The sequence below is a fragment of the Onychomys torridus genome, chromosome 17 (assembly GCF_903995425.1).
Source record: "Onychomys torridus chromosome 17, mOncTor1.1, whole genome shotgun sequence".
Lineage (NCBI taxonomy): Eukaryota > Metazoa > Chordata > Mammalia > Rodentia > Cricetidae > Onychomys > Onychomys torridus.
This window is the reverse complement of record NC_050459.1, coordinates 62,172,897-62,196,220: the sequence shown is the minus strand read 5'-3', so window position 1 is coordinate 62,196,220 and position 23,324 is coordinate 62,172,897. Positions and strand designations below refer to the sequence as shown.

General features: G+C 53.3%; 2 protein-coding genes across 2 annotated transcripts; one reads left to right on the top strand and one right to left on the bottom strand.

Annotated features, from left to right (window-relative positions):
• Positions 1-255: 255 nt before the first annotated feature.
• Tmem38a (transmembrane protein 38A) lies at positions 256-16,900 on the bottom strand. Its single transcript, XM_036166314.1, has 6 exons — positions 16,046-16,900; positions 6,584-6,740; positions 6,208-6,392; positions 4,612-4,699; positions 2,864-2,981; positions 256-1,588 (listed from the first exon to the last, which is right to left on the bottom strand). Exons 1-6 carry the CDS (start codon positions 16,167-16,169, stop codon positions 1,364-1,366), a joined length of 897 nt encoding a protein of 298 aa, XP_036022207.1. The 5' UTR covers positions 16,170-16,900; the 3' UTR covers positions 256-1,363.
• Positions 16,323-22,767, top strand: Smim7 (small integral membrane protein 7). Its single transcript, XM_036166315.1, has 5 exons — positions 16,323-17,266; positions 17,352-17,393; positions 18,010-18,062; positions 21,527-21,617; positions 22,080-22,767. The coding sequence occupies exons 1-5, from the start codon at positions 17,241-17,243 to the stop codon at positions 22,093-22,095; spliced, it is 228 nt and encodes a 75-aa protein (XP_036022208.1). The 5' UTR covers positions 16,323-17,240; the 3' UTR covers positions 22,096-22,767.
• Positions 22,768-23,324: the final 557 nt, after the last annotated feature.

Genomic DNA, 23,324 nt, shown 5'->3' with positions numbered 1-23,324 from the left:
GCCCTCCTCTCCCCTCCCTCCCTCCCTCGGTTCCTTCCTTCCTTTTTCTGTCACTCAGGTAGCTCAGGCCGGCTGGGACCTGGTGATCCTCCTGCCTCAGCTTCCTGCGTGCTGGGGTGACAGGTGTGAACCTTCCCACTGTCTTTGAGAAGTCGGAAGTGCTTGGGATCCACCTCCCACCCCCGGAGGCCCCAGCATCCCCAAGAACAGACCCCACCACATCCCTACATTTTGAACCTGAATAAAGCAAAAGAGTTGGGTTCACTGCACCACATTTATTGGCTTGTCACTCACACTGAGCTTTGACTGACACAGGAGGATGAAACCCAGGAGCTTCCAGCTTCAGGCCCTACCCTACCTCCGGGCAAGGCCGTGAGAAGGCGCCTTCTCAGCAAACTGGGTGCTCAGAGAAGCCTGAGCCCAGCCTTGCCCACACTCTCCTCTCAGACCTTCCGGTTGGCTACCACAGCCCGCGCCCTGTACAAGGCCTGCTCCTCTCCAGCAGCCAGAGCACTGTACACGGAGCAGCTGCGGGTCATGTTTGTTGAATGACTGAGTGAACAACGCTGATCCGGCACGAGGGACCCCTGATGTGTCCGGGGCCCAACTGGAGCACTCAAGGCGGTTGACTCTTGGACACTCTGCCTTACACGCAGGTGGTTACACTTCTTCTGCCTGTGGGCAGCTGGAAACTCAAGCTCTGCCTCCTAACAGCTCTGGATGTGTCTGCTCAGCTGAGTAACTGGTGAGACCTTCTGGGCCCAAACACAAACAGCCTGAGGTATAAAGCATCCACCACCGTCCTTCACACAGGCTCCCTGGCCATAGCATGCTGCTTAGGAAACTTCTGACATCATCTACCTTCTGTACACAGGAGGACCCGGGGTCTCCGTGCTACTGAGAGGAAGCAAGAGGTTCAGAGGAGGAGGTGGTTTACCCCAAGATGCCCAGAAGGAGTCACACAACTCTAGGGTGGTCCTGGGAGGAACAGGACATGGGAACCCCAGCACCTGGCTCTCCGGAGGAACTCAGGTAACTGAGTCTCCACGTGGCTTCAAATTCTTTTGGTTACAAGATATAATTTGAAAGAAGAAAGAAAGAAAACCAAGAATCTACTGGCCAGGGCTTTGCTGTGGGTGCTGTGAGGATGTGGGACCCTGAAGGCTGTGACATCATGAGAGGTCTGGCAGAAAGCAGGGCTTCTCACTCCTACCTAACTCCTCCATCCTCATCAGCCCTGGCTGATGACTCCAAATTGCAGATGGGGAAGGGGAGCTCTGAGCCCTGGAAGCCCCTAAGTTCTGAGGTTCCCTGAGTCCAGACCCTTCTCCCCCAACACCCTATGGATGCCTGGGTCCACCCCCTAATCTGCCTTCTTGGTCTTCTTCTTCCTGGAGCCTTCGCTCAGCTCCTCCCTGGCCTTGGCAGGCAGGCCTGAGTGCTGGGTGCCCAGCCCGCCGCCATGGGGTGCTCCATGGTTGTCATGGTGATGGTCACCTCCCCAAGCTGCCCCAAACAGCACCGGGCAGATGTAGCCTTCCAGGACATCAAATGGAGAGCTGTGGGAGTGTGTGGCCGTCAGGAACACCTGAAGGGGAGCCCAAGAAACACAATGATGGGGGAGAGAGCAAAGGAGCCATGGGAAAGGAGTGGGCCAGCCCCAGCCCTCTGCTTCCCACACCTCCAAGTTCATGAGCCCCCTTCCTGGAGTCTAGAGACCTGACTCCCAGTGTCCAAGCCTGGATAGTCCTGGGATGCTGGGACCAGTGGTCACCCACCCCAACAGGACCTCCCAACACCTGCACTTGGGTGTTACATTTTGTTGTCATTCAGTCAGGGTATCATTGTAGCCCAGGCTAGCCTCCTACTTACTGTATAGCCAAGTCTGGCCGTAAGAGATAGGTGTCTCATTCCATCATGTGGGAATATAGAAGGTGTCAATCATCTGACGCTGGGAAGAGTCCCTTGGAGAACCCCACCCCTGCTGTCTTGGCCATCACCCTCCAGAACTCTGAACAATGGTTTCATCTTCTCTCCCTCCCTTCTTGCCTTCACACTCTTCCCTCTTTTCTCTTCCATCCTCTCTCCACACTTGTTTGTGTGTTTGCTTTTAGTTGTGTTGTATTTTGACACAGGGTCTTTGTTTTGTTTGTTTGAGACAGGGTTTCTCTGTATAGTTTTGGTGCCTGTTCTGGAGCTTGCTCTGCAGACCAGGCTGGCCTCGAACTCTCAGAGATCTATCTGCCTGGCTCTTCCTCCCAAGTGCTGGGATTAAAGGTGTTGACACAGGCTCTTTTGTAGCCCAGGCTGGTCCCAAACTTGCTGTGTAGCTGAAGATGACCTTGAACTCCTGATCCTGGGCCCACGTCCCCACAGGGCCCGGGATGGGGTGGGGGGTTGTTTTGGTTTATGAGACAGAATGTCACTATGCAACCCTAGCTAGCCTGGAACTTACTACATGGCCCAGGCTGGCCTCAAACTCATGTCGATCCTCCTGCCTCAGCCTCCATAGCTGGCTCATCCCTCTCCAAGGCTATGGTCTTCTCCAGGGATGGACCATCCCTAGGCAGGGCCTTCTATGCTTGGGGAGCTAGAGACAACATTCTCCAGCCTGTGGAAGGACAAGGAAGACCCAAGCCCCTTCCCGGTGTTTGATCAGTTATAGTGACCCCACGGGTCACACTCACAGCGGTTTCCAGCTTCCTATACAGTCCACCAGCACCCCAGCCTATACACATTCTCTCCCTCAACCTCACCCCTCAACCTCCCAATGAATTTCTCCTGTCTATGTCTTGTGGACCATGTACCCTGGGGTGTCTGAGTTCCCGCACCCCATCTCAGGGACGTGGAGGTCACGGCTTACCTTACATGACACCATGAACATGGTGATGACGAAGATGAGGCTGGCCTTGGACACGGGGAGCCATCGGGTCTGCTGCAGGGTGAACAGGATAGCTCCATACAGGCTGGCCTTGGTGGGGCTGGGGGGCAGACATGGGTCACTATGGTCCACTCTCAATCTAGGCTGCATTTAAAGCGCAGCAGAGGCGCAGCTGGCCAGGAAGCACTGGCTGGCTGGATTAAAGGAGTGCACCACTTTGCCTGGATTGGTAATGGTGACTCTTGTCAATTTGAAAAGACCTAAAAATCAGCCTGGCAGTGGTGGTGGTGGCAGTGGTGGCACACGCCTTTAATTCCAGCACTCCAGAGGCAGAGGAGGTGGATCTCTGAGAGTTCAAGGCCAGCCCCGTCTATAGAATGAGTTACAGGACAGTCAGGGCTACAGAGAAAACTCTGCTAAAAAAAAAAAAAAAAAAAAAAAAAGCCAGGTGGCGGTGGCGCACACCTTTAATCCCAGCACTCAGGAGGCAGAGACAGGCAAATCTCTGTGAGTTCGAGGCCATTCTGGTCTACAGAGCAAGAACCAGGACAGGCACAAAAACTACACAGAGAAACCCTGTCTTGAAAAAACAAAACAAAACAACAACAACAACAAAAACCCAAACAAACAAAAAACCAAAAACAACCAAAAAAACAACCCAGAGGCAATTCTCTTCGAGGGATTATCTAGATTAGGTCAACAGAGGGGGAAGAGCCCTGCAGATCGTGGGTGGCCCCAATGCACTCACTGTCTGGGACTGGATTTGGAGAAGCCAGCCGAGCAGCACTCCTCTGGGGGGGTGGGATATGAACTGCTGCCGCACGTTGGACTTTGATGCCTTCCCTGCCTTGGCAGACTGAACCCCTAAACTGCAAGCCTAAGTCTCTCGCTCCTGAAAGGCTCCTGTCTGTCATGTATGGCGTCACAGCTACAAGAAAAGCCACCAGGTACTGCTAAGCCCTTGAACGCTGGGTGTGGAGAATGTTGTGTTGTGGCCGCCTGTCGCCTCACACAGTCATGTGATCTTGGTAGCTATGGGGTTTGGGTGCAGTGGGTTGCGTCTGCTCAGCAGGTTCTGGAAGCTAAGGTCACCATGCACAAGGCTAAGGAGGCATGTGAGAGAAGAAAACCCCTGGGTAGTGAGTAGAGGTGCTGGCATGGCGGGGAGAGGTGAGTCCTGCAGGCTGTCGCCCCAACGCTGAAGAAATGGGGCTTGGAGAGATGACTCCGTGGCCAGCCTCAAAGAACATGGTGGGGAAGCAATTGAGGATGATCCCAGCATAACCCGAGGTCTCTACATGAACCCCTCACACACATACACATGTCAAGAAAAATGGAGAAAAGAACAAATAAATGAACGAAAGAAAAAAGGATGTGTCAGGTCAATGCAGTAGTCCTGCAAGGAGCATGAATGTTATGTGGCTCTGCCCAGCATTCCCTCGGCCCTCCACACCACACAAGTGCCTGCCCCAGCCCCCACTCTGCTCCATTCCCTCGCCTCCCACTCACATTCTGCATCCTGGCCATGCACTTCTCTAACCTGACAGCTGGCAGCAATGCCAGGTTCTGGGAGGAGGGTCTTTTGTAGCCAGAAAACCCCTACTCACTCTTCAAAACCCCAGTCAAATATCACCTCTTTGCAGAAGTTCTTCCTGTCCTCACCCAGCAGTATCTCCAGATGATTAATAGCGCAGGGTCGGGCAAGGAGGGACAGAGGCCAGGGTACTCACAAGGACATGTGCAGGATTTCATTGGTCTCTGGCTTCCAGACTCCTCGAAGCAGCTGTTCCAGGTTGGACAGGAGGGCGACACCAGAGCCTGTGGGGCAGGGCACTGCTGAGCTGGCTGGACACGCCTCCTTCCAGCTGCAGTTCCCAAGGAAACACAGGGCCTTCTCGCTCGGTGGCTGAGCAAGGCCCTGGGTTCGGTCCTCAGCCGGGGGTGGGGGGAAGGCCTTCTCTTCACGGGGAATATCCATTACAGGCGGGGAGGACCATCCATTACAGGCGGGGAGGACCATCCATTACAGGCGGGGAGGACCATCCATTATAGGTTGGGAAATGAGGCTAGCAACAAAGCCTTCCCCAGGTTCGCACGGCACAGTCAGGACAAACCAGCAAGAAGCAATTGGCTGTGACCCCACCTTCAAGGGACTCTCTTGAGTCTCACTGTGTTGCCCAGGCTGGCCCTGGACTCCTAATCCTCCCTGGCTCAGCCTCATGAATGCTGGGATGACAGGAGCCCATCCCCACACCTAGCTAACTGTTGTGATCTTATTTATTGAAAAAAATTAAATAATTCTTTTTTTAAAATTTTATTATTTGTCTGTTTATTTGTGTAGGGGTGTCAGCGTGCCACAGCTCTAAGGCAGAGGACAACTCGTGTGAGCCAAGGATTGAATGCAGCTCATTTGGTGGTGATCATCATCACCCACTGAGCCATCCTGCCAGCTCCTACAAATTTTTTAAATTACATTTATCTAGGTATGGTGGTGCACACCTTTACCTAGCTCTTGGGAGGCAGAGGCAGGGGATCTCTGAGTTCAAGGACAGCCTGGTCTACATAGAGAGACTATGTCTGAAAAAAAAATGTTGCATTTTATTTATACTGTCTGTGGTAGTGGGGAGTGTGCATGTGCACACCATGACACGTGTGTGTGTGTGTGTGTGTGTGTGTGTGTGTGTGTGTGTATGTGTGTATGTGTGTGTGTGTGTGTATGTGTGTGTGTATGTGTGTGTATGTGTATGTGTGCGTGTGCGTGTGTGTATGCGTGTGTGTGTGTGTGTATGTGTGCGTGTGCGTGTGTGTGTGTGTGTGTGTGTGTGTGTGTGTGTGTGTGTGTGTGTGTGTGTGTGTGTGTATGTGTGTGTGTATGTGTGTGTGTGTGTGTGTGTGTGTGTATGTATGTGTGTGTGTGTGTGTGTATGTGTGTGTATGTGTGTGTGTGTGTGTGTATGTGTGTGTGTGTGTGTGTGTGTGTGTGTGTGTGGGTCAGAGGACAGCTTGTAAAAGTTGGTTCTATCCTTGCACTGTGTGGGTTCTGGGGATTAAACTCAGGTCATCAGGTTCGGCTTCAAGTGCTCTTCCCGCTAAGCCATCTTGCCGGCCCCTACTATTGTTAACTTAATTGTTATTGTGGATGGTGTGTATGGTGTCCATGTGGTGGGCATTGAACAACTTGTGGGAGCTGGTTCTCTCCTGTGTGGGCTGCAGGGATCAAACTTAGGTCACCAGACTTTTGCTGCAAGCTCCTTTACCCACTGAGCCGTCTCACTGGACCCCTGTGGTGATTTTTTTTCAATCTTTCTCGTCATAATTCTGCTTACCTTTGACCCACCCGGTGGCGATCATGATGAACCATCCGTGGTGGTAGTGGTGATGTGCGTGATGGATGCCCACGGCAATCTTCCGGACCCTCACCACCTCCTTCATAGCCACAAAGATGAGTTTCACTGGCAGGAAGCAGACGCATTTGTAGAAGAGATCCAAGGGACAGAAGAACATCAGGTACCTTTGAGGAGAGAAGGCCTACGGTCAGGGGGAAGGGCAGCCCAGTGGGAAATCCAGAGGAGGGCAGCGAGGATGCTGGCACTGTGCAGATTGCCACTGGGGTCTTTGCCTCTTCAACCTCCCCCTTTCCTGGTGCTGGAGTGTGTGTCCCCCCCCCCCCCCCCCCCCCCCGTGACCCCAGGCTCAGCTTACCACACTGCGGAGGCCAGCAGGATACTGGAGCTGTTGCTGAAGTAGTCGATGATGGGCTCCCCGAGGAGCAGGTCGGCCAGGATGTAACTCCCGAAACAGTGCAACATGGCGCACAGCCAGGACGCCACCGGGTGGCGCCGCGACAGCTCCACAGCTCCTGAGAGGCACAGGGATTCTGGTGGTCACGCGAAGAGGTGACCGCAGGAGCGTGCCATACCTGCACGCATGCTGCCCTTTTAACCCCCTGGGTGCTGAAGATTAAACCCAGAGCTTCCCAGTGCTCATCGGGCGCTGGGATGGAAGCCTGCTGCATGCTGAATGTGAGCTCTGCCACCAAGGTCGGGAAGAGGCGGTGGCGATTCGCCTGTGCCCGCTGAGGAATCCATCTTAGGTCTCAGACCGGGTGAGGCATTTATAGGAAAAACTCATTTAATCTCATCAGGGGCCACTAGGCTGATAAAGGAGCTTGTCACCAAGACTGATGAGCTGCGTTCCATCCTAGGATTTCCGTGGTAGAGGGAGACCTGACTTCCTGAGCACACAAAAATAAAAGCAGCCCAGCATGGTGGCTATGTGAGTTCATAGGCCTACAGGGTGAGTTCCAGGAGAGCCAAGGCTACAGAGAGAAATAAGCAAACAAATGAATAAATAAATAATTATAACATTTGTAAATCTCCACAGTCTTGTTAATGGTTAGGCTCCATCTTTATGTTAATATGGTCCCCATCTCATAAAGCCACACCCAGAGCCACCACTGGGCACCTCCTGGTGTGATGCTTATGATGCCTCCCCTCTCTGACCAGTTTCATTCGGTGGAGAACGATTTTAGGACAAAGCTGTCACTTAGTAGCTGGCACCCACCGACAAGGGCCCTTGTTTCTGTCTGGATGCCATCTGACCCCCACAGTTCACAGATTGGGAAACTGGTCCCCAAGGTGTTAGGGTTGGAGGTGGGGACACCTTTAAGATCTGGGAGTAGGGCATGATAATTAGGTCTGGTGGTGACAAGGGTAGCCTGCTGGAGTTTTGTCCCTGGGAGAATGTGGTTTTAAAGCACAGCGGGGGCTGGGGCTGAGGTGGTAGAGAGCTTGTAGCCCCCGTGAGTAAGCACCTGCCTAGCACGCTGGAAGCCCTGGGTTCCCCCACAGCACCATGGAAACTCGGTGTGGTTAATGCAGGCAGGAGGGGAGACCAGAGAATCCTAGGTTTAATGTAATCCCTCGCTACAGGGGACATTCTAGGCTAGCCCGGGGCACATGAGACCCTGTCTCAAAGGAAAAAAAAAAAAAAAAAGGAACCCTGGCCAGGGTGGTCTGAATTGGTGGCTGCTGGTCCTCACCACTCTGCTTTTCCCGTGAGTGTCTACTGCACTGGTGTGTCCACAAGACCAAACAGGGAAGTCCCCTTAAACTTTCAGGCTTCAGACCTGAGCCAATCCAACCTTTAGTTTCCTCCAGGGCTGGGGATGGAGCCACAGATTCGGCCCCCAAACCTCTTTTCTCTTCCTCAGTAAAAAGATCTGTGTCTTGTTACCACAGTGGAACTCAGTCAATGAGATGGCTCTGTGTAGATAGATCAATTGCCTCCAAGCCTGAGGACCCGAGTTCAATCCCCAGAACCCACACGTTAGAGAACCGACTTCCCCAGCTGTCATTGGACCTACACTTACCTCCTATGGCAGGTGCTCTACACACACACACACACACACACACACACACACACACACAAACACATAACATATATAATAAATAAGTTCAAAACAAACAAATATAACCTTCAAATAATGCCACTCAGTGTGGATATGGCAAGGTAAATGATGCAATCTTTTACTAATGGCCTCAAATAGCAACCAGGGCAGGGGAGATGCTGTGCAAGTGTGAGGACTGGAATTCAGATCCTTAGAATCCATGAGACCCAGACGCTGGTGAGGTGGCTCAGCAGGAACAGGCCTCAGTCCCTGAGCTGGATTATGGGATACACATGGTGGGAGGAACAAGCCGACTCCCACACCTTGTTCTCTGGATCATGTATGCAACAAGTGTGCATGCACGCACACAAACACACACATCCATGTACTCTAAAGAACACACAAAACAACCAGCCTTGTCAAGTGCCCCGCTATGTGTAGTGGGTAGCCATCCCAGCCTTGGTCACTCCCACAAGGCGGGGCTGAGGGAGGACGCTGAAGACCCAGGATCGAGAGGAGAGGCCTCTCTTGGTTCTGGGACGCTGGACGCTGGAGGTAGACCGAGCAGAGTTCTCCAGAGAATACCACCAGACTGCACCATACCTTTGCCAGACCCTACAACCTATCCCTTCATTTGTAAGTTACCCCACAAAATAAACCTCCCTTTTAACTATGTGGAGTGGCCTTAATAATTTCACCAATAGCTATGTACTTATAATCTCAGCTACTTGGGACACAAAGAGAGGAGGGAAAGGAGGAAGGAGAGGGAAGGGAGGGGAGAGGAGGGGGAGGGAGGGAGGGAGGGGAAAGAACATCTATTTAAAGCACTGCTTCCCCTGAGCGGTGATCCCAGGAGCAGCTGGTAAGTCCTGCCTGCAGACACAGACAATTGCATGTGCTTCTAAAAATAGCTGCCAGGGGCAGTCTGACTCCAGGGTGTCTCTTGTGCCCTTTGGGACCACCCCAGAGACAGTGCTGAAGGGGAGGGGCTGGGATTTCAGTGCAAGACGCTGTGACAAGCAAACAACAGGCTTTGCTTCATTAGCACCTCCTGTAAAGTCCTGTGTCCCCTTCTGGCCTGAGCAAGTGTCTGCCACCAGCCTCCAGCCAGCCTCTTTCTCTGGTTGTCGAAAGGCTGAGGGATGAGTTTATATAGCTCTCAAGATGTAATGGTTCAACTCGTTATCTTTATTTTTAAAAGATCTATTTTATGTGTCTGTGCATCACGCAGTGCAGTACCTGCTGAGGTCTGAAGAGGGCGTGAGATCCTTTGGAGCTGGAGTTACAGATGTTGTGAGGGACTCTGGATCCTTAGCAAGAGCAGCCAGTACTCCTAACTGCTGAGCCATTGCTCCAGCCCTGTTTTTGTATTTATTTATTTGGACATGGCACCTTGCTGTAGTCCAGGCTAGCCATCCTCCTGCCTCAGCCTCTCCACTGCCGAGATGCCAGGCTTCCGTCACCCAGAACCTGGAGAAGCCCAGGCTCCCTGGCTCTATCAAAGGTTGCCTACCAGGACTAAAAGAAATTGCTTAGCCCTTAGCAATTATGCCAGAGATATTCCTGGGCCTAGAATGAAACTGAAATATCTGGGGGTGGAAATTTCACACACTAGTCTTAAATCCACCCACTGTGAGCTTGAGGGACAGTCTAGCAGTAGCCTAGAACCCCAGTGAGGGGCTGGGGGCGTGGTCAGGGTGGAGCCCCGCCCAGAATCCCAGTGAGGGGCTGGGGGCGTGGTCAGGGTGGAGCCCCGCCTAGAATCCCAGTGAGGGGCCAGGGGCGTGGTCAGGGGTGGAGCCCCGCCTAGAATCCCAGTGAGGGACTGGGGGCGTGGTCAGGGTGGAGCCCCGCCTAGAACCCCAGTGAGGGGCTGGGGGCGTGGTCAGGGTGGAGCCCCGCCTAGAATCCCAGTGAGGGGCTGGGGGCGTGGTCAGGGTGGAGCCCCGCCTAGAATCCCAGTGAGGGCTGGGGGCGTGGTCAGGGTGGAGCCCCGCCTAGAATCCCAGTGAGGGCCGGGGGCGTGGTCAGGGTGGAGCCCCGCCTAGAACCCCAGTGAGGGGCTGGGGGCGTGGTCAGGGTGGAGCCCCGCCTAGACCCCCAGTGAGGGCCGGGGGCGTGGCTTGGTTGAAGATCCCTGTTCAGAATCCCCTAGGGTCTCCTTCGGGTACTGAAGGTTAATGGTGGGGGAGGTCCAAGGGGAAAACAGAAATTGCCCTCTTTGTCTTTTTTTGGTGCTATGCCTTGCATACGCTTAGTGTAGCATATCTCAGGAACCACCGCCAAAGTCCCAAAATTCTGTACTTTTCAGCTTAATTTTGTTGTGACCCCAAAGCTGGCCTAAAAACAAACAAACAAACAAACAAACAAAACCCCAAAAGCTGGCCTCTGAATTGGTGCTGTAGTTCAGGGGCAGAGGACTGGTCTAGCATGCCTGAAGCCCTGGATTCCATCACCAGCACAACAGGAAACAGGTGTGCTGTCATAGGCCTGGATTCACAGCACTCAGGATTCAAGAGGATCATGAGTTTGAGGCCAGCCTGGGCTACATAGTGAGACCTAAAAAAAAAAAAAAAAAAAAAAATGGAGTCTGTTACGGTTGGGCATGTCTGTAGTCCCACACTTGGGAGATGCAGGCAGAAGAATCAGGGGTTGAAGGTCATCTGTAGTTGCATAGCAAGTTTAGTCCAGCCTGAGCTACATGAGACCAGTTTAGTTCCAACAACTGAGGATGAGTGCCAAGGGCTATCTCAGTGGGTAAACGCTTTCCTAAGAGGCACACTGCCTTGGGTTCCATCTGCAGCACAAGGGGTGTGGGGGGGGACACCTGTCGTCCCAGCATGGGGGCGGGCTGGGGGTGGGGATGAGGCCTTGCTTTCACCCTGACCTATTTTAGTTCCTCCCTTCTAGAAACCTCACCCCCCTAAGTGGATCAAGCTCTTCTGGGCAGTTCTGGTGCGGCCCAGTGTCCTGCAGCTCTAAGCACTCTGAGCTTTCTTGCAAAAGAACTCTCTGGAAAGCCTGGTCCAGAAAACACCAGCACCCTCATGTTCTTCTAGAGCTTTCCAAATGAACGGAACCACTTCTTACAGATGCCTCAGATCCAGATCTCCAGCAGACTACATGCCAGGAGCCAGCAGAGGGCAACCCGGTCATTTTGCCAGAGCCCAAGTCACAGAGCAGCAAGGGGAAATGTGTGGAGGGGGCGATGGGGCCAGTTTGACAGTTAAATTAGTCCAGGCAGACTGGACCCACCTCAGATGCCCTCACTTGTCCCTTTTGTTTCGTGTGTACATGTGAGTATTGAGCATGCGTGTTTGAATGGGCAGGGGGACGACAAGATGCATATGCAGGGGCTTTGTGCACATGTGTGTCTGTGCACATGGAGCCAGCTTGTCCTGAGGACCCAGTCTCTGCCTCCCGAATAGCTCACCATCTTTTTTCTTTTATTGTTTTGTGGGAGTATTGGGGGGTGCGGGGGTTGTCAAGACAGGATCTCACTATACAGCTCTGGTTGTCCTGGAACTCACTATGTAGACCAGGCTGGCTGGCCTCAAACTTACAGAGATCTCCTTGCTTTTGTATCCTGAGTGTTGGGTCCACAGGCTGACCTAAAGTTGCCCTATTCTGGAACTACTTCAGTGTGCGCCACCAGTTGAAAAAGAGGCTTGATATGTAGCCCAGGCTGGCCTACACTAAGGCTCAGTCTTGTTTGCCGAAATGACAGGTGTGTTGCCTGGCAGCTCACCAGCCACCCTGATTTCCTAAGGGAAGGGTGAAGACAGTAGTTCTCAAAGCCTAATCCATTATTCTGGGAGTCACGGGACTTGCAGGCTCACTGCATATTAATCATATTAGTTTGCTTCAACCCTCTGCTTCCTGTTCCCCAAACTTTGAAGGAGACACTCCAGGCAGAAGTCACGAAGCAAACACGGGGTTGGGGTTGGGAGAATGGGCATGAAATACAAGCATGCAGATATTCCGATTAAATTGGTCTGGGTTTATTTGTTTATTTGGTTTTGGAGTCTGGAAATGGAATCCAGGGTCTCCTGTACGCTCAGTAAGAGCTCTACCAACAAGCCAGGCCTCAGCCCCTCACTGGGGGATTCTAGCCTAGCCTATCACTCTATTGCTGAGCCACACCCCCAGCCCCACAAAGAGGGGTTCTAGACAGGAGTTCTACCTACATTGCTTTAAAAATTCTTATTTTGGGGCTGGGTGATGGTGGCACACGCCTTTAGTCCTAGCACTCAGGAGGCAGAGCCAGGCGGATCTCTGTGAGTTCGAGGCCAACCTGGGCTACAGAGTGAGTTCCAGGAAAGGCGCAAAACTACACAGAGAGACCCTGTCTCCAAAAACAAAACAAAACAAACAAACAAACAAAAAACAAAAACCAAAACAAACAAAATTCTTATTTTGGGCTGGGGTGATATCTCAGTAGGCAAAGACTCCTACTGCCAATTCTGACAACCTGAGTTCGATCCCCGGGACCCGTAGCAGGAGGAAACAGCTCCTCATCGACAAACTGTCTTCTTCTCACCTACACATATATGCTGGGTGCACACAAAATAAATAAACAAAAACTAATTTTGTGGGGCGGTGGTGCACACCTTTAATCCTAGCACTCAAGAGGCAGAGGCAGGTGGATTTTTGAGTTTGAGGCCAGCCTGGTCACCAAAGTGAGTTTCAGGACAGCCAGGGCTGCACAGAGAAACCCTGTCTCAAAAAAATAAAACAAAACAAAACTATATATGTCTCCCTGAGGGCCAGCAAGATAGATGGCTTACCAGGTAACAACACTGGCCACCAGGTTGACAGACAGCCTGAGTTCAATCCCCGGAATCCACATGGTCGAAGGAGAGACCTGAAACCTGCATTGTCCTCTGACCTCCACACATGTGCAATGGTAGTATTCCACACACACAATAAATAAACAAACAAAATGTAATAATAAAACGTTTAACACAATTTTATTTTGAGACAGGATCTGGCTCAGCTGTCCAGGCTGGCCTTGAGTTTGCCTCTGCCTCTTGAATGGGGGGGATAACAGGTGGGCACCACTGCACCAGGCTGAGGTCAAGCTTTATCATGGCTGGCCTCAAACTCAGAGATCACCTGCCTCTGCCTCCCCAGTGCTGGCATTAAAAGTGTGCGCCACCAAGCCCGGGTGGAAATGGACTTTTCAAAGACTCTAGAAATCTGATGTGCAACTAGGGTTGAGAAACCAATGAAGTTCTAAAGCATAAAAGCAAAGCCTTCTGGAATATTCTGACTCCTACACTTGTGGCACAGATGGTTTACTGTGGAACCCCTGCAGAAGTATCCAGACAAGAATGGATCACATCTAGAATTCGAGCACAGGGGCGGCTGAAGAAAGGGTCATTGAGTTGGAATCTAGCCTGGGATATACAGGGAACCCTGTTTTGTTTGTTTGCTTTGGGTTTTTTGTTTTGTTTTGTTTTGTTTTGTTATTTGAGATGGTCTCTCTGTGTAGCCCTGGCTGTCCTGGAACTCACTCTGTAGACCAGGCTGGCCTCAAACTCACTGAGATCTGCCCGGCTCTGTCTCCCAAGTGCTGGGATTAAAGGTGTGCGCCACCACCACCCAGCCCTTGTTCTGTTTTATTAAATAGGGGTTGGCAAGATGGTTCAGAGGTAACAGCACTTGCTACCCAGTGACCACCTGAGTTTGGTCCCCAACCCATGTAAAGTGTAATGTGGGAGCTGCTCCACAAAGTTGTCCTCTGCCTGCATGCTCGCTGTGACATGTCTGTACACACTGATGATGACGACAACTGAAAATATTTTAAAACACAAATGAAATAAAGGGGGCAGTGAGTGGCTCTTTGGGTAAAGATACTTGCTGCCAAGCCTTGGGTTCAATCCCCACATCCCACACACTGGAAGGAGGATAGCTGTCATTGTCCTCTGCCCTCCACATGCACACCCTGGCGCACACGCCCCCCACACCACCACACACAATAAATAAATGAAAAGAGTTAAAAATAAAACACATGCACACCCTGGCACATACACACACACTCGATAAATAAATGAAAAGAGTTAAAAATAAAAACACATGCACACCCTGGCCACACACACACACTCGATAAATAAACGAAAAGAGTTAGAAATACTGAACCCCTCCACCCATTTTCAGCACACTTCTTACTAAGTCCATCCCAGGGGGCTCCCGCCTCCTCGCGGTGGATCTTGGGGATGTGCTGGGTCGCACAGAAGCCACCAGGAATTCTTCCCCAGATGGGAAACCCAGTTTCTCCAAACAAAAGCACAAAGGAGAACTTTGCCTTGCAAAGCCAAGACCCTCCGGAGCAGCTTTTAGAGAGACAGACTCTTTCTTGCTGGTGCACAGGGAAGAAAAACACAACTCGATCCTGACGAGTCAAGCCAAGCCCCTTGCATAAGAGCATGTATTTGTGCTTGTAAGGACATGTGCACACATTCACCCAAGACAGCTCTGGAAAAGGATCCCTGTGAGGCTCACAGGAACACCTTTTATTTTTGAGCTTGATTCCCCGCTTCCACTTTGTGGGCCATCTTGAAGGCCCCTCATTTTTAATAAACATAGCAGGCTATTTTTGCCACCTCAAAAAGAATTGATTTACATATCCACCCCCGAAGGGTCCTTAACTTTCTGGGAAGGAAATTATTCTGTCCCTCAAACTTGCAGGTTCAGTAGAATAAAACCACAGGAGACGAATATGACTCGGTTGCTCCCACTGAACTTGTGTAAAAATAGAACACTCCAGGGAGACATGGTTTATTTATTTATTTTTGAGATCGGCCGTAGTCGAACTGGCCAAGAACTCACCATGTAGCCCTGGCTGTCCTGGAATTAGCTTTCCTATCCCCCTGCCTCTACGTCCTGAGTTCTGGGGTTATCGGTGTGAGCTCCATTTGTCCTCATTAAAACAGAATGGCTGGAGGAGGGGCGGGGGAGCCGCGAGCGAGCTGGCTCTGCTACTCAGGGAGCTTGTCCACAAGTCTGTCCACCGGAGTTCCATCGGAGGACCCACATGATGACCGCAGAAAAACGACTCCTGCAAACTGTCCTCTGACCTCCACACATGCCCACAACACACAAATAAATACAAGTAATTGGTGGTTTTTTAAATCAAGGCTTGGCTCTTGAGAGCAGGCTGACCTGAAGTTGCCCTATCCTGGAACCGCTTGGGCTCCCTAAGAGCGAAGGCTCCCAGGCCCGAGCTGGCCCGGCCCACAAACGGGAAGGGAGGGGAGAAGAGGAAGCCAAAAGATGCAGCGCCGAGGGGACGCGGGTGTCACTTTCCCGAACCTGATCGCAGCCCCCAGCACGGCCAGCCCTTATATAGTCACTCGGCAGTCCCTCCAAGGGCGTGAAGGGAGGTCATGGCAGCTGACGCGCAGGACATCCGACCTCGCCCGGGCAGAGACGACCCTTGCTTGCAACCTTCGCCACCGGCAGTGCCCCTTGCCCAAGTTCAAGTTCACGAAGCTTTGCTCTAACCTGACTCCTGGCCTTTCCCCACCCCCTCCCCACCCCCACAGCACCTGTCCTCCCTACAGTAAGCAAGCAAGCGCTCTCCTCTCCTTCCCTCCATCCATCTGCCCCTTTCCACAGCTCCTCCATCCCCGGGCTTCCTCCTCCACCTGCGCGCGCGCGCGTGGGAGCACCCTGCCTCCTCCTCCCCTATGCAGCCCCCGGATCAGTCCTGCCTCCTCCAAGCCTCCACCATCAAGGCATGGGCAACCTCTCTCCTGGAAGCCCCTACTCACCTGGCTCATACTTCAGGTAAATGATGGAGACGATGAAGTAGCTGAGGTCGAAGACTGGGAAGAGCGGCACCCGCGAGAAGCTGAGCGCTAGCTCTCCCAGGCTTAGCGCCGATATCAGGTCCATGGCGCTGGCCGGTGCCTCCCGGGCCCTGGCCCCGTGCGTCCCGCCGCCCGCCGCCGGGCGTCTGAGCCCCGGCCACTGAGCCCGCCCCGCTGTCAGGCACCGCCCCCGGCCCGGCCCCGGGGGGAGGAGGGCCGAGGAGGCCGCCCAGCCGCCCGGCGCGCCAGGTGCGGGGCCTCAGGGGTGCCAGAACTCGGTGCAGCGCAGCCTAGGCAGGGGTCTGGACGCGGCATCCAGCCCACTCAAGCGGGACTCCAGTCCTGTACGGCTGCCGTGTTAGGACCCTGTCTCCTCTCCGTGGGACTAGCCTAATCGGGACCCCGTTACCCCAAGATCCCGTCAGTCAGGAGCCCCGCCCTCCGCAGACCTCCGCCCAGAATCTCAGGGTTTGTTCTGGAGGATCCCGTCACTTCAAGGGGAGGTGCAAGTCAGAGCCCCGCCTCCCACGAGGCATCTTCAACCCAAACCCGCACGTCCTATTTGGTCTGTCGGGTGAGAATCTCGTCTTTCCAAGGGGCTCCGCAAGTCGGAAGAACCCTCTCCTGAGGACTCCAGCCCAGACCCTGGTGTCCCACGGGTCCTTCGGGAAGCCCGACACGTCGGGACCCCAGCCCAGGCCTCATGTTCTGTAAGGTCTGTCCGATCGGGACCGTCGTTCTCCATGGGACCCCTGACCCCACCCACACGTAGGCACGCTGAGCGGGGATCGCAGCCCTCCGTGGGACCCAATAGGGCCCTTTTAGAGTACAGTCATCTGTAGCGCCCGTATCCAAGGAGCCCACTGCGCTGCAGTCGACTCCGGGGCGGCTCAGGGGTCAAGGGCACAATTTCCTGTGGACACGGAACCCGCCGCCCGGTCAGCGCCGGAGCAGAACCTCCAGCAGGGACAAGCCTCAGCACGCAGCACTGCGCACGCGCGCGCAGCCCAAGCTCCGCCCCCACGGGTGACATCACGCCACGCCCTCCCTCGGCGAACCCAGTCAATGTTGATCCAGCATTGGTCGCCTTGTGTGATTCTTCCCGCCCTCCTCTCAGCTTCCGTCTCCGGTTCTGGCGCCCGCTTCGGCTGTAAGGATGATCGGAGACATCCTGCTGTTTGGGTAATAAGAGCGAGGGGTGTCAGGCTGGGAAGTGACAGCCGGACGGGCGGGGGTGGCCGTAGTGACCGTCACTATCCCTCCACAGGACGCTGCTGATGAACGCCGGGGCTGTTCTCAACTTTAAACTGTGAGTAGGCCGCGCTGGGCGGTGTCCCCGCGGTCAGGCCCCGCCCACGCCTTAGGTCAGGCTGGCCCCGCCCCGCGCGGCCCCGCCCCGCCCCTGGCCCCGCCCCTGGCCCCGCCTCAGCGCTGCCTGCCAAGGCCTTGACAGTTCCGCACCACCCTCGGGACTGGAAATCTGTACTCTAGGCCTGAAGGTGGCTCAGCGGGTAAAGGCGCTTGGCGCCAAGCCTGACTACCTAAGTTCGATTCCCGGAGCCTGCGTGGTAGAAGCTGAGAACCGACTCCTGTAGGATGTCCTTTGACCTCCACACAGTGCTCACTCACAAATAATAAACAAAAAAATCTGCTCTCTCTGTTCTGGGGTGTCCTGCTTGCACCTCCAAAGAGCCTCAGGCTCATCCCTCAAGAATGTCTTTCTGGCCACTCTGACGACCCTGGCTGCACACCCAGCTGTGACAGACTAGGCTGGTTGGTAGTGTCCCTGAGAGGGGTGTATCACTGCCCCAGGTCACACAGCAAGTCGGGGGCAGGTCATGGCCTTCTGAGCTGGGTGTCAGGGCCAGGAGACCCTGTGGTGTTTATGTTCCACGAGAGTGGGTGTCATCTGCTGGTCTTTATAGGAAAAAGAAGGACACGCAAGGCTTCGGGGAGGAGTCGAGGGAACCCAGCACAGGTAAGCATGTCTCCCGTGACTTCCTGCCTCCCGGTTTGCTTTCACCAGCCTGTGCTTTCCTGTCTTCTTCCTTTTATTGTTGAGAGTGGCCTGGTGGAGCCACGAGCAGCCTCCTAAGTGTTGGAGTGACAGGGGTGCCCACCGTATTGCCAGCCGCTGAGCTGGCCACTCTGATGTGTAAGAGAAAGGGGCCCTGCCCTGTGGGAGGGTGGTGCTGCAGGAGGCACAGGTTGATGGGGCGTGGCAGAGGCCCTTTCACTGGCCAGTGCTGTCATGAGGGAGCATTGCCTGAGGCCGGTAGGTGCAAGAGGCAAGAGGCAGGATTGGAAACTGGGTTTTCCTTTCCTTTTTTCTTTTTACGGAGGCAGAATCTCGTGTGTGCTGGGCTGGTCTCGATTTTACTTTTAACCTGAAGTAGCCTCAAGCTTTTGGTCCTGCCTGTACATCCCGAGTGCTGGGGTTACAGGTCCGTGTCACCGCTGCTGGTTATCAGGTGCTGGAAATGGAGCCCAGGGTTCGAGGCCTGCTGGGCAAGCACCATTCATCTCCCCACCCACCCATCGACCCTCCCCCACCCACCCACCCATCCGTCTGTCTTGCATCCACCACCGTGAAGCTGCGCCTCCCCTTCCCTCCATGGGTGGGCTGTATCAAGCCCTGGTCTGCGCTTTGCTGGGCCGAATCCGAGTTGTAGTGACGGGGAGCGTGGACACGAGCTCAGGAACGGTCAGACCGTGGTTGACAGCAATGGAGTAACGGGCACCTGGACCCCATCTGGAGCCTCTGCCTTCCGCAGCGTGCTGTCCTCCCAGCGACCCCTCCAGCCGTACCCTCCTGCCTGCCCTGTCTGGCACCCATGCCCTGACAGCAGGATTCTACTTTTATGTATGTGTAAGGGAGCGCTTGTGTCCTGTCATGCAGAGGACCGCTGCGGAAGTCCGTTCTCTCTTTCTGTCATGTGGGTCCTGGGCATCACACTCAGGTCGTCAGGCTTGGTGACAGTACTCTTACCCGCTAAGCCATCTTGCAGGTCCCCATGGCTTCGTGTTTGTTTTTGTCTTTGGTAAGTTTTTGTTGTTGTTGTTTTTGTTTTGTGTGACAGGGTTTCTCTGTGCAGCCCTGGCTGTCCTGGAACTCTCTCTATAGACCAGGCTGGTCTCGAACTCAGAGATCTGCCTGCCTCTGCCTCCCGAGTGCTGGGATTACAGGTGTGCAGCACCACCACCCCCGGCTGTCTTTCATAACTTTAAACATATTTATTTATTTGTGTGGTGGGGTTCACATATAGAGGTCAGAAGGCCTCTTGTAGGGGATCTTCTTCCAGTGGGGTGATAGGAATTGAACTCAGGTTCCAGGTTTGGTAGCTTGTGCCTTTACCCGCTAAGCCGTCTCACCTGTGTGGCTGCATTTCACATGAGCCAGGCCCTGGCCCATTGTCCCAGCCATGCCTTCACACAGGATGTGCACAGGCTGACAGCTCTGGACGGCCAGCTGCTGCCCTCAACCTTTCCAGCTGCTGGGGTTCCCTCTGTGGGTGTACTGGCTGTCACTTCTCCCCCAACATCGGGGCCTTCCCACCAGCTGCCCCAGAGGCTCAACAGACATCCAGTTGTCTTGGAGCTTCTCTGGGCAGGCGTACATGTCTTGTTCTCCCTGTGTGTCTGAAACGAGGGACCATGGGCTGGCCCACTGGGACCATCCTGTTTGGGAGGAGCAGTCTTTTCTTCTTTTTTAAAGTGTACACACACACACACACACACACACACACACACACACACACACACACCCCTGTGCTGTGGCCCTGTGTAGAGCTCAGATGAAAACTGGAATCTCTCCTTTCTACTTTTATGTGGGTCCCTCCTATGGTTGACATCTGGTCACCAGGCTGGCACTTGACCCACTGAGCCACCCTGACAGCCGGCACAAGGATTGGGTTTGCTCACTGGTACTTTCCAAACATTCTAGCATTTCCTATCCCTGTGTAGTGGCGTGGACACAGACGGTACTGTAGACAGACAGATGGTGTTGCTGGCTGCTAAGCAGGTGCCATGGTAATGCCCACACTCAGTGAGAAGTGTAGGTGCGCACAGTTCCAGCTTTGCATTGCCAGCTGTTCACAGACAGCCCCTGCCTACAGGTGCTGCCCTGGGTCACCCTTATATTATAGATCACCTAATCACTAGTTACTTTGATTCTGGAGAAACAGGGAGAGTGACTGACTTCAGACCTGGAAGAAGGTTCTAGAAGTCAGTCTGTAGACTCGCCTTGTTGTTTTGATTTTTTGAGGCGAGGCAGCATCTCCGTAGCCCAGGTTACGCTTAAACTTGGCAGTCCTGGTGAGTGCTAGAGTTACAGACAGGTGCCAACATGCCTCGGTCGAATGTCATTTTTGTTTCACGAAACATGCTTTTGGTATTTTTCCCCCATTTGAAATGTGAAATTATTGTGGAGTCATGAAAACACTGAGTTGAGTGTGTGGCACACACCTGTCAGCCCAGTGCTTGGAGAGCAGATTTAGGGGGATCAGGACTTCAAGGTCATCCTCAGCTACATAGTGAGTTCAAGGCTAGCCTGAGCTACTTGATAACCCTGTCTCCAAAAACAAAGGAAAGCGGGTTGGGGATTTAGCTCAGTGGTAGAGCGCTTGCCTAGCAAGCTCAAGGCCCTGGGTTCGATCCTCAGCTTAAAAAAAAAAAAAAAATTACAACAACAACAGAAACAAAAAACAAAGGAAAGCAAAATAAAATGCTGCAAAATCGGCAGGTGATGGGCATCTGTGATCTTAGCTGGTGGAAGGCAATTCAGGCAGCTCCCAGCCAGCCTCTGCCCTGTAGTGAGACCAATTCACAGAGGCTGCAGAGATTGCCCAGCTAGCAAAGGCGTTTGCCTCTGGTCCCCCATCGTAGGAGAGAACTGACCCCTGCAGTCTGTCCTCTGACTTGAACGGCACTGCTGTGTAAAAGAAAAGATATTTAGCCGGATAGTGGTGGTGGCTCCTACTAACAGCGGCACTGGGAAGGCAGAGGCAGGCGGGCGGGTCTCTGTGAGTCTGAGACCAGCCTGGTCTACAGGCGAGTTCCAGGACCTCTCATACTACACTGAGAAACCCAGTCTTGAGAAACCTATTTAAATAAATAGTCAACATTTTAAAAAAGCAACAAAAACAACCAATCAACCAAACCAGAGTGGCGGCAGCAGGTGCTGGGTTCCGGCTCAGCTGCTCTCTGCTCCTCCGTCTCAGCCTAGAGCTGGCAACTTCTCAGTCTAGCAAGCCCCGCCCTGAAAACTAGAGCCCGCGTCCCAGGACAGCGTGTTATTGGACAGACTAAAATCACGTGCCCTTTCCAGCACCAATCAGAGGCTTTGGGGATTGGTGGGCCACAGTGGTTTTTCAGGAACTGCCACAGTTTGTATGGCAGTGGGCGGGGTGACAGCCTTCTGAACCATGCTTTCTGGATTTACAGGAGACAACATCCGGGAGTTCTTACTGAGCCTGAGGTACTTCCGGATCTTCATCGCCCTGTGGAATGTGTTCATGATGCTCTGCATGATTGTGTGAGTCCCGCCCTGCTTGGTGCTCACACACCTACTCCATTGGTGCTCCTGACCTTTTAACGTGTGTGTGTGTGTGTGTGTGTGTGTGTGTGTGTGTGTGTGTGTGTGTGTGTTTTGTGCAAGTTGGTTCTCTCTTCCATTATGTGGGGCTTGGGAATCTAACCCAGGGTGTCAAGATTGACAGCAGGCACCTTTACCTGCTGAGTTCTCTCAAAATGAATCTAGATGATGATCATGGAATGTAATACCATACCTGACAATGTGTTTGAAATAGTGCCTTGCTATGTAGCCCAGGCTAGTCAGTGCCTTGCTGTGTGGGCCAGGCTGGTCTTGAGTGTGGTTCTGCTTGGCCTCCAGAGTGCTGGGATAGCCAGCATGTATCACCACACTCAGCTGTGTGCTAGGGTTTTTATAGCAGCTACTTCCCATCCTCATGGCCATTTTCCTCCCTGACTCTTCCAGACTGTTCGGCTCTTGAGAACCCAGAGCTCACCTGCTGGACGTTGAGGCTCCGTGTCTGTTTCTGATGACTTCAAGAATATTTCTCACCGGAAAATCAAGAGACTTTCCCAGAAGGCTCGAACTCATCTGGGTGGAGAATGTCCACTTCCCAGCCACCTGACCCTCATCAGCTACAGTTCCACATGTGCTCTGGGGTTCCAGGACAATGTCATGCTCCCTTAGGAGAAGGACACACCTAATTGTTCACTTGTCCTGGCATCCCACCTCTCCCAGCATCTCCAGAAACCTGTCCTGGCTGCTGGGTTGACTTGTCAGTGGCTGCTGTAGTTGTATGAACTGTTGTTAGTCGATGTGGTCAGGCACTGGATGCAGGGCTGGCTGTGACAGTGAGCACCCTCTTCTGCACAGCCAGGTCCATGCTGGCCGACCTGACAGTGGGCCAGAGAGGTCTTGTTTCCAAATGCTTCCCCCCATGACAGGGTCTACCTGGGGCAGCCGAAGTCACCCCAGGACTTGAAGGAGCAGGTTCCCTGCCCCTCTTTAGACCCTAAGCTGTTAGCCACAAAGGGTCTGAGTGACATGTTTGGCTTCTCTGGAAGAGGCCTTTGGAACAAGTTAGCAGACACCTTGCTGTGCTTTCAAGCCGGTTATTAATAAAGTGACTTTGGGGCCACCCCTCCATCATTGCTCGATGACCATGACTTTATTGCTGTGATGTTGGCATGCTTTGCTCAGACTAAACCTGGTCTTAGTGATTCCACTTGGTTTGGCTTATTGCATTGGCGGAGAAACCGTTATTGGGGACTCAAAATACTTATCATCCGGTGCTGAAACCTGGAAGAGTTGGGCCTTCCCCGCTGGTCTCAGGTCACGTGAGCATATTCCGTGATGGTCCCCCAGGAACGTGGGAAGCCACTCTCCCTTCTACCCTGCTTTCCCTACAAGTTGCCCATTCCCAGACCAAAAGCCTGTAAGAGACACAGGATCTCTTCTGAGTCTTTTGACCTCTTCTAGGTCAAAGGCTTCCAGATCACCTGACAAGGTTGCTGCAGCACCAGGTAACTCCACCCCATTCTCAGAGCAGGGACAGCCCTTTATGTGGGAGGGTTCCTTTATGTGGGAGACCTGCACAGAGGCTGCTCCTGGCTGTAGGTTTATAGAGCCCGACATGGTTCTGTACCCTCTGTTCTCCAGGTAAGGGCTTGTGAACGGTACCTTCAGGTCCAAGTTTGGTTCCCAAACACC

Coding starts and splice junctions, on each gene's coding strand:
- Tmem38a (XM_036166314.1), bottom strand. CDS start 16,169: ATGGACCTGATATCGGCGCTAAGCCTGGGAGAGCTAGCGCTCAGCTTC. Junction 6,393..6,583: donor CTGCTGGCCTCCGCAGTGTG/GTAAGCTGAGCC, acceptor CTCTCCTCAAAG/GTACCTGATGTTCTTCTGTC. Junction 4,700..6,207: donor CGCCACCGGGTGGGTCAAAG/GTAAGCAGAATT, acceptor CCTGCCCCACAG/GCTCTGGTGTCGCCCTCCTG.
- Smim7 (XM_036166315.1), top strand. CDS start 17,241: ATGATCGGAGACATCCTGCTGTTTGG. Junction 17,267..17,351: donor GGAGACATCCTGCTGTTTGG/GTAATAAGAGCG, acceptor ATCCCTCCACAG/GACGCTGCTGATGAACGCCG. Junction 17,394..18,009: donor GCTGTTCTCAACTTTAAACT/GTGAGTAGGCCG, acceptor TGGTCTTTATAG/GAAAAAGAAGGACACGCAAG.